At 43.3% G+C, this 17,570-nt stretch overlaps 1 protein-coding gene across 1 annotated transcript; it reads right to left on the bottom strand.

The window, feature by feature from the left end:
• On the bottom strand, positions 1–17,109 carry LOC139277254 (mitochondrial mRNA pseudouridine synthase RPUSD3-like). Its single transcript, XM_070895471.1, has 10 exons — positions 16,521–17,109; positions 14,296–14,427; positions 13,297–13,457; positions 10,525–10,569; positions 7,866–7,956; positions 7,017–7,124; positions 5,537–5,621; positions 4,565–4,691; positions 3,387–3,526; positions 1–1,995 (listed from the first exon to the last, which is right to left on the bottom strand). The coding sequence occupies exons 1-10, from the start codon at positions 16,526–16,528 to the stop codon at positions 1,747–1,749; spliced, it is 1,146 nt and encodes a 381-aa protein (XP_070751572.1). The 5' UTR covers positions 16,529–17,109; the 3' UTR covers positions 1–1,746.
• Between the last annotated feature and the right edge of the window lie 461 nt (positions 17,110–17,570).

Below are 17,570 nucleotides of genomic sequence, written 5' to 3'. Positions count from 1 at the left end.
TCAATGGTGGAGGTATTTATCAGCCTGTGATTTTCCTCCTGTTCACAAGAGCCATAAATTGCAGGCCAACAAGTGTAGAAATGGAAAATGTTTAATACTTTCAGAATTTTCACCAAGGCAACCAATACTCAATAGGATTGCCTGTAATAGCTTCTCCTCCCACTCCAGCAGTTACCTCTGGTGTCACCCAAGGGTCTATCCTTGGCTACCTCCCATTTCTCATCTGCATGCAGCTCCCTTGGTGACATCATCTGAAAAAACAGCGTCAGTTTCCACATGTACGTTGACGTCACCCAGCTCTACCTCACTCCCACCTCTCTCTCGACCCCTTCACTGTCTCTAAATTATCGGACTGCTTGTCCAACTGGTTGAGCAGAATTTCCTCCAATTAAATATTGGGAAGACCGAAGCAACTGTTTTTGGTCTCTACCACACACTGTTCCCTAGCCACCTTTTCTATCGCGCTCTCTGGCAACTGTCTGAAGCTGAACCAGACTGTTCGCAACCCTGCAGTCCTATTTGACCCCGCGATGAGCTTCTGATCACATTTCACACCATCATTCCCACCTATTTCTACCTCCGTAAAATCGCCCCACTCTACCCCTTGCCTCAGCTCGTGTGCTGCTAAAACTCTCATCCAAGCCTTTGTTGCCTGTAGACTTGACTAATCCAATGCACTTCTGGCCGGCCTCCCATCTTCGACTCTCCATAAACTTAAGCTCATCCAAAACTCTGCTGCCCGTAACCTCAGTCGCAGCAAGTCCCGCTCACCCATCACCCCTGTGATCGCTGACCTACACTGGCTCCCGGTTAAACAATGACTCGAGTTAATAATTCTCATCCTTGTTTTCAAATCCTTGAATGGCCTCGCCCATCCCTATCTTTGTAACCAGCCCTACATCCCTCACGGGTGCAACATCTCAGCCTGGTGTTTCACCATGATCTTTTTCTTTTTAACTCATTCCTCTTGAACCTGCTGATTCTTTTGCTGGGATATAGGTTCACGGGTGCTAGGCAGCCTCTACTACCTCACCCAAGTGGCCATTCTTCATGTGTAAGCTTAACCAGGGTACAGGGGCATCACTGCAAACTTGATCATGTTTTCTTTCATCATCTACATTGGCACACTTCTAGTTGTGGTCATTAGATAAGGGGCCACCCATTTAAAACTGAGATGAGGAGAAATTTCTTCTCTGAGGGTTGGAAATCTATGGAATTCTCTGCCCCAGAGAGCTGTCATTGAATATATTTAAGGCGGAGATAGACAGATATTTGAACGATAAGGGAGTAAAGGGTTATGGGGAGCGGGCAAGGATGTGGAGCCGAGTCCATGATCAGATCAGCCATGATCTTATTAAATGGCAGAGCATGGCCTACTCCTGCTATTTTTTTATGTTATGTTCAATCAGGAATAGCTATTTTTACTCTCCTGAACCCAGGAGCACCAAGTTTTTATTCTGGATAAAATTAGGATTTTGGTAAATATACTACATTTCTAGAGTAATTTTTATTAGCAGATATTTGTTCCCATTGTTCTCTGGAATAGATATCTTGGAAATCCACACCTCAGTTGGAAGCTGCAGTTATTCAGTTGCATTCCTCCATGTTGCATGTAAGTGAGGAAAGGTCTGATACAAACATCGCCTGATCTTACGATTTTCTGACTAACACTTATACATGTGGTTTTCACTATAAAAGTAAACTGCACAGAAGAGATTAAGCTGTTCCCGATCCCAGAGTACTGGCTTAGACTGCCCCTAAACACAGCTCCTTACTTCTGTTCCTTACATTTTCTTCAGCAAACTCATTCATTGTTAAACCCAAGAGTTCAAGAGTCCTGAGAAAGTAAGCTGGAGGAGCGGCTGTAATGATCGTCCCGGATTTCTTAGTTTCAAATGGTGGAATTAAAAGTTTGTGTAAGTGAAGGTGAATCGGCATTTTCCACATCTGTTTCTGGACAAAATGTAGCTTCCGCAGCAAGGATTCATCCAATACCTAAATGATAAGTAAAGTGTTAGCAAGGATGATCCTATACCTAATGATTTTGGAATAGACAACAAAAACTAATTCATCAACAACAACAACCACCACCTGCATTTATATAGTGCGTTTAACATTGTGAAATGTCCCAAGGCGCTTCACAGGAGGATTATAAGATTAAAAAAATGGACACCAAGCCACATAAGTAGAAATTAGTGCAGGTAACCAAAAGCTTGGTCAAAGAGGTATGTTTTAAGGAGGTAGAGAGGCATAGGCAGGGCATTCCAGAGCTTGTGGCCTAGGCAACAGAAGGCACGGCCACCAATGGTAAAGCGATTATAATCAGGGATGCTCAAGAGGGCATAATTAGAGGAGCGTAGACATCTCGGCCGGGGGGGGAGGAGGAGATTACAGAGATAGGGAGGGGCGAAGCCATGGATGGATTTGAAATCAAGGCATTGCTTAACAATGTAGATCAGCGAGCACAGAGGTGATGGGTGAGTGGGACTTGGTGCGAGTTAGGACACGGGCAGCCGAGTTTTGGATCACCTCTAGTTCGCGTAGGGTAGAATGTGGGAGGCCAGCCAGGAGTGCGTTGGAATAGTCAAGACATACTTGGACAATGTCGGTGAGGTTAAATGCCTAATATATCCTATACATTCCAATATAAAACACTAGTGTTAGCAAGGATCATTGATCATCCTGAGGCTGGAGCACTATCTGCCCAGGTCATTTAATCTGGTGAGATTAAGGGGGTCATTGGGAGAGAGGGCAAGAAAGAGTATGTGGGAGAGATATGCAAGAACTCTTGTTCAGTCTGCACCCAATCTAGACCCAATGGCCATTTTCCCTACATCACCTTCCCACAAATCCCTCCTACACCTTCCCATTTCCCGGCATGCTCACACACACTACCCCATCCCCCACCAATAAGAAATAGGAGTAGCAGTAGGCCATTCGGCCCCTCGAGCCTGCTCCGCCATTCAATAAGATCATGGCTGATCGTCTACCTCAACTCCACTTTCCTGCACTATACCCATATCCCTCGATTCCCTTAATATTCAAAAATCTATCAATCTCTTTCTTGAATATACTCAACGACTGAGGCTCCACCACCCTCTGGGGTAGATAATTTCAAAGGCTCACCACCCTTTGAGTGAAAAAAATTTCTCCTCATCTCAGTCCTAAATGGCCGACCCGTTATTCTGAGACTTTGACCCCTGGTTCTAGACTCCCCATCCAGGGGAAACATCCTCCCTTCATCTAGCCTGTCAAGCCCTGTAAGAATTCTGTATGTTTCAATGGTATCCCACCTTGTCAAATCCACTTCCCTCCTGCCTCACCCTTCTCAACAACATCCCACCTCTCTTCAGAACCCTATCCCCATTATACTGCACTATATTTACCTGAGTTCGAGGAATTGCCGATTCCACTGGGAGGCAGAAGGGAACTCCAAGAACCTTCCCGAGCCGGGCCGAATACACGTGATCCCCGAGAAGCGCACAGAGTTTGACAGTGAGGTGAACCTGTAGCTGGCTCTCAAAGGCTGGAAGGAAAAGTATGTAAACATTGGAAACGCGTCACGCTTAATCAGGATATAATAACCACTCACTGTATCTTCATTAAAATAAATCGAGATTAAGCAACCCTACAACACAAATCATACTGCTACAAACTGCCATTGGGATTGAGACTGGGGCTGAAAATTAAACGGGAGTTAAAATAAGAATGCTAGCTCTCCGATTTTCAAGCAATTTTTTTAAATTTTAGACACGCTGAGACCCACAGATTGTTTCTTAAATGGGATGCAAAGCTAAGGGTTTAGGAAGTCAGCCTGCCAAAACATTTTTTTTACCAGCACTGGTCAAGTTTTAGCAGTGGAGACAGAAATCAGAAAGACATAATTTGCGAACCTGTACCATTAACCTCTGCTCTTCATTCTGTGTGACTGTCAGGAAGCCAGAGACAAGAGTGTAGATCAGCAGCATGGAGACACCAAGCCAAACCAGATAGCTCCAGCCATCACTGCGCTCCCAATTATAAAACCATAAATCTCAAAAATACTACAGCTCCTGTCTCCAATTGAAAAAGACTGTGTTTATATAGCACCTTTCACAACCTCAGGATGTCCCAAGAGTGCAGCCAATATCTATATCTCATGATAGAGAGTCATGTGAGAAAGAGACTTGCATTTATATAGCGCCTTTCATGACCACTGGACACCCCAAAGTATTTACAGCCAAGAAGCACTTTTGAAGTGCAGTCACTATTGTAATGTAGAAAACATTCCCAGAACATTCATAGACCTTTCCCTACCCAAATTTCAGCCCAGGTTCATATCCGTCAATACTCTCATCTCTGGAAGCTGGAGTCAGCTATCTCTGCTTCATATCCAAGCCAGGTTCAAGCGAAGTATGGGCTCCTGCTACAACTCCACCCAGGAAGACAATTGTCCATACTCTCCACTCGAATGTAGGGTTCTATTGTTACTCCCAGTTCTTTCTGTTGTCTACTTTATTGATACTCCTAATCCTATCATTGACGGACTGGCTGTAGTTTCACAGCTAATGTCTGACAGACTCACTTGTGAGAGGCTGAAGCTGTACTAACGCACAGCCATCTGTCGCGTCCAGAACCTTGTACCGTGTAATTGCCTTCTTTGCTTCCTTCCGCTGAAAGTTTCCTGGAGTGGGATGCAACACAGGAACCACCTATTGGTGTAACAAAGTGTGGTGAAACAAGGTCACTGTAAGTCATACTATGAAAATACAGGCCTATATCAGCAAGTGTTAAAGCTTGGGACGTGAATAATGATTGTATATCTCTACCACATTTCCATCACTACATGACTACCAGGGGATACAGGGCTGTCCTCACTTCCAGAATAGAGAAACAGTTTATTGTAACAGGGAAATGGAGTCTGCATTACATCAGGAGCAAGGACTTGGATTTGTTCCTTTTTGACATGTTTTGCATTACCTGCTCAAGAGAATGGGTAGCCAACTGCACGCAGGCTATCTCCAATTATGTTATTCTGTTATCCAGTGGCAGGAGGAATGCTTTAGGAAGAAGGCTGTCCCTCTAGTTTTCCTTCCCTCTGTCTAGGGAAGTGCCTCAGCATCTTGCCCAAGAGTGCAGCCAATATCTAGATCTCATGATAGAGAGTTATGTGAGAAAGAGACTTGCATTTATATAGCGCCTTTCACGACCACTGGACGCCCCAAAGCATTTACAGCCAATAAAGTACTTTTGAAGTCTTGTAATGTAGAAAACGCAGCAGCCAATTTGCGCACAGCAAGCTCCCACAAACAGTAATGTGACAATGACCAGATAATCTGTTTTTATGATGTTGATTGAGGGATAAATATTGGCCAGGACACCGGGGATAACTCCCCTGCTCTTCGAAATAGTGCCATGGGATCTTTTCTGTCCGCCTGAGAGACATTACAAGACACAGTTGCCTCTGTCTCTGAATTTCCTCTTATTTTTCTACTAACCAGCCTTCCTTTTTGCTGCTCATTCTGATAGGAGGAAATGGAGGGAGATGTAGAATTACCAACTCCTGCTCGCCAATGTTCTGTTGTTTCAGAGCAATGCTGATTTCTCCCTCTGCAGGTTCTGGGACACCCACCGTCACTGCACTGTTTGAAAAGAAAAATACAGTAAATACAAATAATCAGAGAAAGGGAGTCCACCAACACACAGAATCCTGGAGCGAGAGGGTGCGATTCACACCATCTTCATGTTCCATATATTTATAATTTCAAATAGTTAAACTTAATGCTGTAATAACATAACTTGATACACTAAATTTATAATTAAAAAAAACAACTTTACATGTTTAGTAACTAGTCACATCCTCAGGACATCCAATGATTACTAGTTCAGATCCAATGATTACTTTTGAAATACTGTTGTTACGTAGGTAAGTTAAGAAATAATTATGTGTTGCAAGCCAAGAAATTAAAAGGGATTAGTTCATTGACATTCTCTCACACCTCCTCCTCCAACATGATATCATAACAAGTTTCATAACCTCTCCTGCTCTGCATCCCAGCCACTGAGGCACCTCCTCATACTCTGCCTCCTGGGCACTCTCACACTGCAAGCTCACCCCTCCGATCACTCTTGCACATATAGCTCCCGCCACACTCTCACTCCTCCACCACCACTTGGCCACACTCGCATACATATCCAATACACTTACACACCTCCCCCACTTCAGTCACACATCTGTAGTGACATAGCTCTAGGAGCTAGCCATCTGGTCACACCATCAGCTGAGGATAGCATTTAGCACAGAGACAAAAAAAGAGCATGGAAAAACCCTCGAAATATCTGGGGGCGGGGGGGGGTTTAAAAAAACATTGCACATCAAAACATAGCAACGAACTCGAAACAGTTTTAAACCAGAGCTACTCCCAGGTCAAACGAATCAGGAATTCAGTTAGTGATAGTCCTGTCACTCCCTGTGCTCAGTAATATTCAGTCTGTGATACTCTGTCCTTGTTAATATTGAGCCAGTGGCAATCTTATTGCTCCCTGTGTTCATTAATATTCAATTAATAACAGCCCTGTTACTCCCTGTACTGATTAATATTCAATTAGTAACAGCCTTGTTACTCCCTGTGCTCAATAATGTTCAGTTACTAACAGCTGCATTGTTGGCACCTTCTCAGAGCAAAGCCTGTGTGAAATAGCTTTGATGTGGTGTGAATGTGGAGAAAAACTAAGAAAAAGTTGACTCCAGACACATGGCAATGTGATTGACTCTTAACTGCCTTCTAAAATGGCGGCCCACCACCACCTTCCAGGGCAATTAGGGATGGGCAATAAATGCCGGCCTTGCCAGCGATGCCCACATCCCAGGAATGATTTTTTAAAAATATGACAGTCCCATTTCAATGTTGAGTAGTTGACAAGTACTACAATTGTGTTTCTAGTAACTGTTGTTGGGAGGATTTGTTCATTTGATCGGTACCCAGGGTTAGCATATATAAGGTTATTTAAGATTTGTATAATAACTCAAACATTACCAGTAACTGGCTAATGTTTCCTTTTTGCTGCGAGCCTGGATGAAGACATCCTCAATGTGTTTGGTGGTTTGGTGACAGGTGGAAAGCAGAACCAGGCCAGAATAGTCCCTGTGAAGAAACAATGCAATATTTAGCTTCAAACCCAGCTGCTTAAAGAGGGTTAACTGTCACAGATTGAGTTACACAATACCCTCACATCCAGTGTGCAGATTATATAGCACCAACAGCTATATATGAAAATTATATATGTATGAGGCTTCTAAATGTGAAGATTACTTTGAGATAATACCTTGATCTACGAGAACAGTCTGGGAGTCGTGCTGCTACATCTGGATTGTAAAGGTTGACCTGTAGCTATCATCTCTTTACCACTGATATTATACATGCTGCTTAAATCAGTGCATGCACCACTGCTCCAGCATTTGCTTTGTTGCTGTATGTATGGCCAGGCTGGGCTGTAATATGCTCAAGTCTTGTATAAGGACCAGCACTGCCTCAGCATGCACTTGGCTCATGTGTGTGTATCTGTGCATGCACTCTGGTCCTATATGTATAACTACACTACTCCAGCATGTATTCTGGTCATGTATGTGTATCTGTGCATGTACTCTAGTTCTGTATATGTACTTGCATTACTCCAACGTGCATTTGGTCCTGTATGTGTGTTTGCACCGCTCTGGTATACACTCTAGTCTCTATAAAAATCAGTACTGTTCCATTATGCTGTTTCTGCATGTTTGCCAGCAGAGCTTCAAATTACATTCTGATCCTGTACAGACTGCCAGTATAACCTCTTTCATAACACTTGCAAAAGGAGAATTGTCAGAATCCAACAATGAAGCCACTTACCTGTTACTTGCTTTTACAATATGGAGCTCTTTTGAAAGATGCAATCGCTGCTGAAGTGCTGGAAGCAGTGAGGTCAAACAGAGGTCTTTACCTGATGTATATTGGAAAAAAACACATGCTTTGTCTCCTTTAAGAAACTGTTCTCATTCACAGTCAGCAGTAATTAAGCAACTTTGCAATCTGAGCTGACAAAGTACTAGATTTCATGGTCCATTGCTGGTCGAGTTCATTTAACAAATGGAAATGGAGGAGCTTACTGAGCTAAAGCCACATGTTTATAACTTCCTGAGAGCCTGGACGTACAAAGACTACAAAAACTTCAGAAATGTCAATTAAACTGAAATAAATTCCAGAGATTTCTCTGTGGTTCCCTCAGAGGGAGCTCAGCCTGGCCCCAGTTTTTGTGCAGTACCCTGTGAGGAAGAGGAGTCCCTGACACCAGTTTACCTGCAGCGACCTCTACAGGAAAGTTCTGGCTGTTCTAGTTTCTTTAGAGCACGCTGGGTGCAGGCATTCAATCTGTCCCACTTTCTCCAATAGTAACTTCAAATATTTACAGGATGATTCTGCCATTCTCTTTTACACCTCTTCTAGACTCATCTTTTGTTTTCTTACTTGTCCCATTACCATCTCCTTTTGCCTTGCACCATTACCCCTTTTGTCTTCTAATCTCTCCTGCCTTCCATCTTATCAGACCTCCCCCTTTTCCTGCACTTGCCTAAAATCTGTTGCATCTCTAAGCTTTTTCCAGTTCTGACAAAAAGTCAGCGACCTGAAATTTTAACTGAGTTTCTCTCTCCACGGCTGCTGCCTGACCTGCTGAGCATGTTCAGCCTTTTCTGTTTTTATTTACAGGAAATGTCCTCTTTGAATTTTCTTTTAGAAGTGTTGACCGAAGAGCTTGTACTAACTCCGTCCCCTCCTCTATCCCCGGACCCACACAATCTCTATAGTTGTTGGAAAGCCCCTTCTTACCTTTTTCCAGTACTCATCCCACCCCCACACCCCAAAAACAAAAACATTTCCCTCCCCATAGCAGCCTCTGTATAATTAGGTTCTACTATGTCCAAACTTGTGTTGTTATAAGACTTCTACCAGCAATCCTGTTATGTATGCAACACCTTGTAACCAGCATTCTACTGCCACCAGAGGGCACATATGTTGGAGTCCCAAGGGATCCCAGCATCCCTTGAGAGCACTACATATAAGCAGGCCTCCCATGCTGTGCCGGCACTCTGGAGTCAGAATAAAGAGACTAAGGTCACACTTACTCAAGTCTACAGTACTCAATCACATTGCTTTATTTGAGACATAACAAATCCCATACCTGTATCCATACAGGGTGATACCATCAGCCCATAAAAAGATCAATATACAAGATGCCAGCATTCAGAACTTGTCCAATTTCAGCTCCCTGACACGTTCAGCTCAAAGTATGAATGTAAGCAGCTTAAAAACAAACTCTTTAGAATTTAATTAAAAAAACAGTTCAGCAGTAATGAGCTTTAGGATTAAACCTTGAATAAAATTAGTGATGTTTTGAGCAACTTGAATAATTTACCACTGAAGTGTATAATCCTATACTCAGACTAGTAAAACCAACTGTAAAGCACAGAAAAAGGAACATAATCTGGTCATTCTAGCTCACAACACTACATTCTATACCACCACATTGGACCTGAAATGTGTGCCCCATCACTGTACATTGACTATTGTGTATGCTATTGACATTAGAGAATGTTGTGGGTCTGAGGCAGACGAGCGTTGACAATTAGTACTAATGTTCTATAAAATCATCGTCATCATAGCCAGTCCCTCGAAATCGAGGAAGACTTGCTCAAGGAAGACGAGGAATAACATGGTACTTTAAACATCTCTTTTCTGCTTGCCAATTTTTTCTCCTTCCTGCCTCTCCTGAAGGCATTAACTTATTTCTAGGATGCTGGGTGCATCCTCTGGAATTTTTCTCCCCAAGTGTTCATTGTTGATGTGTGAGCCTCGACAGTGTGTGTTAAAAGGCAGCATCACTGCGGAGGCTGACCCTCTCCTCACCCAACGGGTAAACATGCACACTTCACATGCGCAGTCTCTCGATGCTTCAGTCTATCTGAGCTCACACCTCTATTATTGTCCCTTTTGCTTGGCACCAGCTATTGCCTCAGTAGGCTATGCTGCTCATTTTCTTTTCTTTACCCATCAGAACAGGAGCTGAGCAGACCAGGTCTTCAAACTCATATCCTCCCACACATTGACGAAGTGTTCGCAGTCTGAACACTAAATATGCTGCCATTTTCTCCCTTTACCATTTTACCACACTATCCCCAACAGGGAGGAAAGCTGGATAGCTATTTCCAGCAATCCACCAATGTTGTTCTGCAACCACTATGAGATGCCCAAGAGCTTGGCAGAAGGTAACTCTACATCTAATTCTCCCCTTCTCCGTGGCAAATCACTGAGCTTCTATTCAGTGCCGCTGCATGACAGCAATTTTGGGATCAGAGCCTTACTGCGTGGGTAAGGGTAGACCTGAAGATACATCCTACAATTTTTGGAACCCCAACACATAATACCACCCATGCTGGAGTGTTATTTTCAATTTTCCAAGCATGATGTTGGAAAGATAACAAGCGCTTCAACTTAAGAATGTGCTCATTGTTACCTGTGATGGGGAGCCCTGGAGGTTTACTGATGCCGATCAAAGGATCTGGTAGAGAAGCAGACAGACAGTGAGTTAATAACCAACACATCTTCATTGCTTATTAAAACTGTTCACATGGACCGGAAACCTTGATCTGAAATTGGCTGAAGGGAGTTATGACAAAGCAATTAAGCCTGCAGACACTCAAAGTGAATGTGTCTGGAGTTCCTTGAAATACTTCACATGTCCCACATAATATGCATCAAAAAACACTTCTCCCCATCGGTCAGGAGCAGTGAAATCTCTTCAGTAAATATTAGCGTTGTGTATATATGTGAGCTTTCAACACAGCAAAGACATATATTTAAAGGAAATATTCACTGCACAAAAATGTATTCAATGATTAGCACATTGTATATTTCCAATCTTCACAAGGTTAACGTTATCCTATACTAAAGGGATTGGATGGCAAATGTTTTCACATGGCTCTTTAAATTCTAGGGCCCAGGCAAGTCCCTCCAATCCTAGCAATTTTTTAAATTTTTATTTATTCATTCGCAGGATGTGGGCGTTGCTGGCAAGGCCAGAATTTATTGCCCAGCCTCACTTGCCCTTGAGAAGGTGGTGGTGAGCCACCATCTTGAACCGCTGCAGTTCTGTGGTGAAGTTACTCCCATAGTGTTGTTAGGTAGGGAGTTCCAGGATTTTGACCCAGTGACGATGAAGGAATGGCGATATATTTCCAAATCAGGATGTTGTGAGAATTGGAGGGGAACTTGGAGGTGGTGGTGACCCCATGCACCTGCTGTCCTTGTCCTTCTAGGTGGTAGAGGTCGTGGGTTTGGGAGGCGCTGTCAAAGAAGCCTTGGCGGGAGTGAATGTTTAAGGTGGTGGATGGGGTGCCGATCAAGGGGACTGCTTTGTCCTGGATGATCTTGAGCTTCTTGAGTGTTGGAGTATTCCATAAGCAAGTGGAGAGTATTCCATAAAACTTCTAATTTATGCCTTGTAGGTGGTGGAAAGGCTTTGAGAAGTTAGGAGAGGAATCATTTGCCTCAGAATAACTAGCCTCTGATCTGCTCTTGTAGCCACAGTATTTATGTGGCTGGTCCAGGTAAGTTTCTGGTCAATGGTGACCCCCAAGATGTTGATGGTGGGGATTTGACGAAGGTAATGCCATTGAATGTCAAAGGGATGTGGTTAGACTCGCTTGTTGGAGCTAGTCATTGCCCGGCACTTGTGTGGTGCGAATGTTACTTGGCTCTTCTGAGCCCAAGCCTGGATGTTGTCCAGGTCTTGCTGCATGCAGACATGGACTGCTTCATTATATGAAGGTTTCTTTTTAACGCTGTGTCTCAGACTAACTTTGTAGTTGAGCCCTACCTCCCTATGTCCCAGAGAGTGATTTCCTTGAACAGAACCCCAGGGATCAAACAGAGATCCTTCTTCAGTTTAATTCAGTATTGTTTTTATCACGTGATCCTCCTTGCCTTTAGAAAGTGACGCTATATAACTATGCTAGATTTTGACAGGTTTTAACTGCCAAATAATGTTTATTAAACAGTAATAAAGTAAATGGACAGTAACATAACATAACATACTTTTCTGCAGTAGTTATTAAGCTTAGCTAGTTCTTCCTGCAGTAGAAAATAAAAGTTTGCAACTACTGCATTAAACTATGGTGCAAGTGATATTCTTATGAGCTAGTTCCTTTCTTTTTCTCATCCATGGAAGCTATCAGGCCTTGTCTTTCTTTGAAGACTTTAGGCAGATTCTCTGAGTTGAACAGGAGAAGTCAATAAATACCTTAAAGTCACTGGGACTAAGCAGATTGAAATCACTAAAAGCAAAAGCTGCCAATGAAACACATATTGAAACAGATCCCACAAGATGTTTGGATTTGAAATAAATAGCTTGGTCCCCCCCTTTGACACTAGAGTAAGACAAAACAGACTCATTCTGTAAATTGTTTCAAATTAAGCTGGTTTTTAAAACCTTCTGTGGCAAAATTAAAGAACCAAACAACACGCTAATCTTAAATTTTTGTCAGACCCTGTCCAAAAAAATCTATACTGCTGTAATAGGGACTATACTTTGGAAGCTGTGCGGAGAGGCACATTTATTCGGACTAAACATTAAGAGCATTGTTCTTTATCTAACCTGTGCCATATTCGAGCGACCTGGGAATGCTGAATCTTGACACTGCGTGCCAAAAGTGAGATTCCTCTGCTGTCCCCCTCCCCCAGCTGAGGGTACTGGCTCCTTGCTGGGGTAAAACTCCACAGGCCCTCTGATACTTGGCCCAAGTATTCACATACAAGTGTAGACAATGACTGACAACATGGCATTTGACCACAGAGGCATCATATCTGAGAAATATATAAAAGGTATCTACCTTCAGGCACAGAAACCCCAGACCAATAGTTGCCCATGGTCAGATACAACACCCATGGGCACAGATCCCGTGCCCAGGTACATATCCATGAGTAAATAGATGCATACCCTATGCTCCGATTCAAATGCAAGGGCTCACTCTCTGTCCCAAGGTACACATCTTTGGTTGATGTCCCCAACCCTAGATACTTATCCATAGATATATATGTTTGGTTGGCCTTCCCGACCTCATTACACACCTAGGGACACACTATTTGTCCCTAGATACACAGATCCTAGCCCAGATACACATTTATGGATGCACTCCCCATCCTCAAATACACCCCTATGGGTTTGCCCCATATATCTTTTGTTTAACCTGAAAACAGTGGAGTTCATTTTACTGAAATGGACACTCACTCTCCTGGTATACCACACTGGTTGCTATCAGTTCCAGGAGCTCTTCTCTGGTCAGTTTTCTGAGCGCCGGGATGCCTGGATCCCGGAGGATACTAACAGCTTTGTCTTTTTTCAAATGCTGTCTCTGTTCGTGTATCTGCTCCTTTAGCTGTAGATCATACCTGAAAGAGAGACAGAGGACACAGAATGAAGGGTAAAACAATGGTAGTCTCAATATCACTTCTCTCTCTGAACTTCCAGCTCCAGCGTGATCTGTCCATCTGGAACTCCCAGCCGCACTGCTTTTCCCAATCCCAATTCTGCCTGTCACTCCACTCACAGCACTGCCTATATTTTCCTCCCTTATCAGCTCCTATTTGCATAATCCTCATCAGAAGAATGCTGTGATCTAGCACTCTGACTGGGTGAATGGCACTTCTTGCTCAGCCTGCCGAGAGACCTATTGTGCGGCTTTTATCCTTTCCCATCTGCTCCCAAAAACACACCTTGCAGTGGTCAACTTCACATGGGGAGGCCCAACTGTCAATGTCATTCGAGACAGAGATTCAAACTCGGGTCTTCTCAGTGTGAGACTAACACGACACCAGTATAACATCCCTACTCTGCTGCTGTTCTCCATTGCCACTGTTTAAAATGCCCTTCTGTGTAGGGAGTCAAGGGTTATGGGGAACGGGCAGGGAAGTGGAGTTAAGGCCAAGATCCGATCAGCCATGATCTTATTGAATGGCGGAGCAGACTCGAGGGGCCTATTTCCTACTTCTTATGTTCTTATGTGTACATGTGCTCAGCTTTGAACCTACATGTTTGTGATTCTCTGCATGTGAACTTTCTCAAAGTTTTTAAACAACTACTGAAGCTTTGATACCATGGTAGAAGTTTTGCACTGACATTATGCTAAACTCATCAGTTTGCAGGCCCTTATCTAATAATACAGATGGAACTGTGCCTGGATATACAAAAATACTTCAGTTTGGGAAATAAAACAAGTTACCCACTCACCAGGACACTGTACTAGAGAGACGTGATGCTGAGTTAGTCACAAGTCTTTCTTGGAAAAAACAGGAATGCCCCTGCATGACTGCTATCCGAGTCACACTTCCTGTCAGTATTTGCTTCCATATGTGATTCATCCTAAAATAAAACCACAACTGCATCAACATCTCAGTCACAGCTGAAGAATCTCACAGGATGACATGATATAGAAACATAGAAAATAAGTGCAGGAGTAGGCCATTCGGCCCTTCTAGCCTGCACTGCCATTCAATGAGTTCATGGTTGAACATACAACTTCAGTACCCCATTCCTGCTTTCTCGCCATACCCTTTGATCCCCCTCAGAACCATATGTTAGATCCACACAAGCTCAGATCACCCCAAGTTATGCCGCCTTCTACCTTTGGCTATCTCTACCAAAGAGCCAGCATAGGCAGGATGGGCCTAATGGCCTCCTTCTGTGTGGTATCATTCTAAATATAATTACATTTCACTAACAGAGGGGCTGGTGAAGCCATGAATTCCAACAGAATCTTTCTCTCAGTTCAATTGTAGAGAAATTTCCATAAACAGTGATTATCTAATGCAGTAGCAAAATTAAGTGGGATTCCTGTTCCTTAATTGCCAAACGTAGGTCACTGCAACCAAATCAGTAGATCGAAACCAGGTTATTTGCATTAGTAAGTTTCATGCCAAGGCTTGAATGCAATCCAACTCTCTATCCTATATATTTTATCTTTGTAACACTCTTGATTGTATACATATTAACCCCAAAATGCACCCAATGCTACAAGCAGAACTGTAGAATATACATTTGTTCTGAAAAAGTTGGCAGAAACCAAGCGGAAAAGTCACCAGACCGATGGCATGCACCATTGGCTGTTGATGGGAGTGAGAGAGGAACAGCAGAGGTCTAACCAATTTTTCAGTCCTCCTTAGAGGTGCAAATTTTGCCAGAGTCTGGAGGATAGCCAATTTAATACCTCTATTCAAGAGGAACAGAAAAATAATCTGAGACAAGTGTCAGTTGTGGGCAAACTTAAAATATATAATTCAATATCAAATTAGTACGCATTTTGAAATAACAGCCAATAGATTAAGTAACGGTAAATTATGTTTGACAAATCGATAAGCATCAATTGATTGGATAAAGGGTATAGAGTATACACATATGGATTTTCAGAATGTATTTGATAATAAGGTTTGTTACAAAAATGCAGGCATACGGTGTAACGGTGGATATATCAGCACTAGTTAGGCCACAGCTAGAGTACTGTGTAGTTTTGGTCACCACATTACAGGAAATATGTGATTGCACTAGAGAGGGTACAGAGAAGATTTACGAGAATTTTAGCTATGAGGAAAGATTGGGTAGGCTGGGTTTGTTTTCTTTGGAACAGAGGAGGCTGAGGGGAGACCTTATTGAGGTGTATAAAATTGAGGGGCCTAGAGAGAGTGGATAGGAAGGACCTACTTCCCTTAGCAGAGTGGTCAACAACCAGGGAGCATAGATTGGTAGGAGGTTTAGAGGGGATGTGAGAGGAAATTTCTTCACCTAGACAACAGTGGGGGTCTAGAACTCACTACCTGAAAGTGTGGTAGAGGCAGAAACCCTCATCACATTTAAAAAGTACTTGGATATGCACTTGGAAGTGCCGTAACCTACAAGGCTACGGACCACGAGCTGGAAAGTGGGATTAGGCTGGATAGCTCTTTGTCGGCCGGCACGGACATGATGGGCCAAAATGGCCTCCTTCCATGCTGTAAATGTCTATGATTCTATGGATTCTTGGTGGATAGGAAGCAATGAGTTAAGGTTAATGGGTATTGCTCGGATTGGAGAAGGATTGTAAGTGGTGTACCACTGGGTCCATTTTTATCCCTTAACCAACATCACGAAAACAGATTAGCAGATTATCTGGTCATTATCACACGTTTCCTACATCTCAAGAGTGACTACACTTCAAAAAGTACTTTACTGCAAAGCGTTTTGAGATCCGAGGTTGTGAAAAACGCTATAAAAATACAAGTCTTTCTCAGTAATATAGATGATTGGGTGTATGCAACATATCAAACTGTGCTAATGTAAAGGGGCTGGCAAACAGTGAGGACTGTAAGACTTCAGGCGGACACAGTTGGCAGATGCAACTTAAAATGGGTAAGTGCGAGGTAGTCAATTTCCAAATAAAAAAAATATAATGGAAGTTAGACACACAATGGAAAAATGCTGACCTTAACATGATAAAATCATAGGATAGAAGGAGAATGGGATAAATAATTGAAGCAAAGGACGACGGGGAGCAGGGCAGGGGGTTGGTTTCTCAGTTGGCCCAGGGGATGGCCCCCTCCCGTGCTGGAACCGTGTGTGTGTGGTTGCAACGCTGCGACTCTCCTGGTTTCTCCGGGACTCGGTGCAACCAGCTGCCGTCTCCCCGCCCCCGGGCTCCGAGTGCACCGGAGCCACCTCCCGGAGCTGGTGTCCCCGGTGCGAGGGATTCCGCCAATTAATCCCCTCCGGCTTCACTGGCCTTCACTTCTTCATCTCCGGGCGGGCAACCCGCAGCTCCGAAGATTGGTTCCAGACGAAGTTGCGGCAGCTTTTTGTTCCTGTGTCCCATTTGGCTTTGTGATGTTAACTTGCAGTTTGTTTTGCGCCTGTTTCGGCATATTGCAGTATTATGAGAATCATTGACGCCGATTGCAAACTGAAAACTGAGGGTATTTTTTAAAGTGAAATACACACACAAACACACAAGGTAGTTCTAAAGTGAATTACTGCGGATGCTGGAAATCTGAAATGAAAACAGAAAATGCCAGCAATCCTCAGCAGGTCAGTCAGCATCTGTGGAGAGAGAAACCGAGTTAACGTTTTGGAATGATGATCTCGTGTCAAAATTGTAAAACGTTAGAAATGTTACAGATTTTAAACAAGTACAGAGGCAGGGAAAGGAAAGAACAAAATGGAAGGTCTGGGATAAGTTGAAAGGCAGGAGTGAGTGAAGAGAATATGAGTCTGGTTACTGACAGAAGATGGCGTTATTAGGAAAGAATGAAGCAACTATTTTTGTTATGTATGTAATACTTGCCACCAGAGGGCACGACTGTTGGAATCCTAATGGTCACCTGCACACATGTGCAGGGCTGGTATAAAAGGTTGGCTGCCATGTTGTTTAGGCACTCTGGAGTTGTAATAAAGAAGACTTAAGGTCACACTAAGTTTAGCTCACAGTACTCAGCCTTGTGGAGGTTTTCTATACACAACAATTGGCGGTGAGTAACAGA

The sequence above is a fragment of the Pristiophorus japonicus genome, chromosome 12, assembly GCF_044704955.1.
Source record: "Pristiophorus japonicus isolate sPriJap1 chromosome 12, sPriJap1.hap1, whole genome shotgun sequence".
Lineage (NCBI taxonomy): Eukaryota > Metazoa > Chordata > Chondrichthyes > Pristiophoridae > Pristiophorus > Pristiophorus japonicus.
This window is presented reverse-complemented; position numbering and strand designations above follow the sequence as displayed.

What these genes read in the sequence shown, in the direction of transcription:
- LOC139277254 (XM_070895471.1), bottom strand. An exon ending in CTCTCTAGTACAGTGTCCTG is followed by an intron (nt 13,458 to 14,295) that starts GTGAGTGGGTAA and finishes TCTCTCTTTCAG; the next exon opens with GTATGATCTACAGCTAAAGG. An exon ending in CGGCAATTCCTCGAACTCAG is followed by an intron (nt 1,996 to 3,386) that starts GTAAATATAGTG and finishes CTTATCATTTAG; the next exon opens with GTATTGGATGAATCCTTGCT.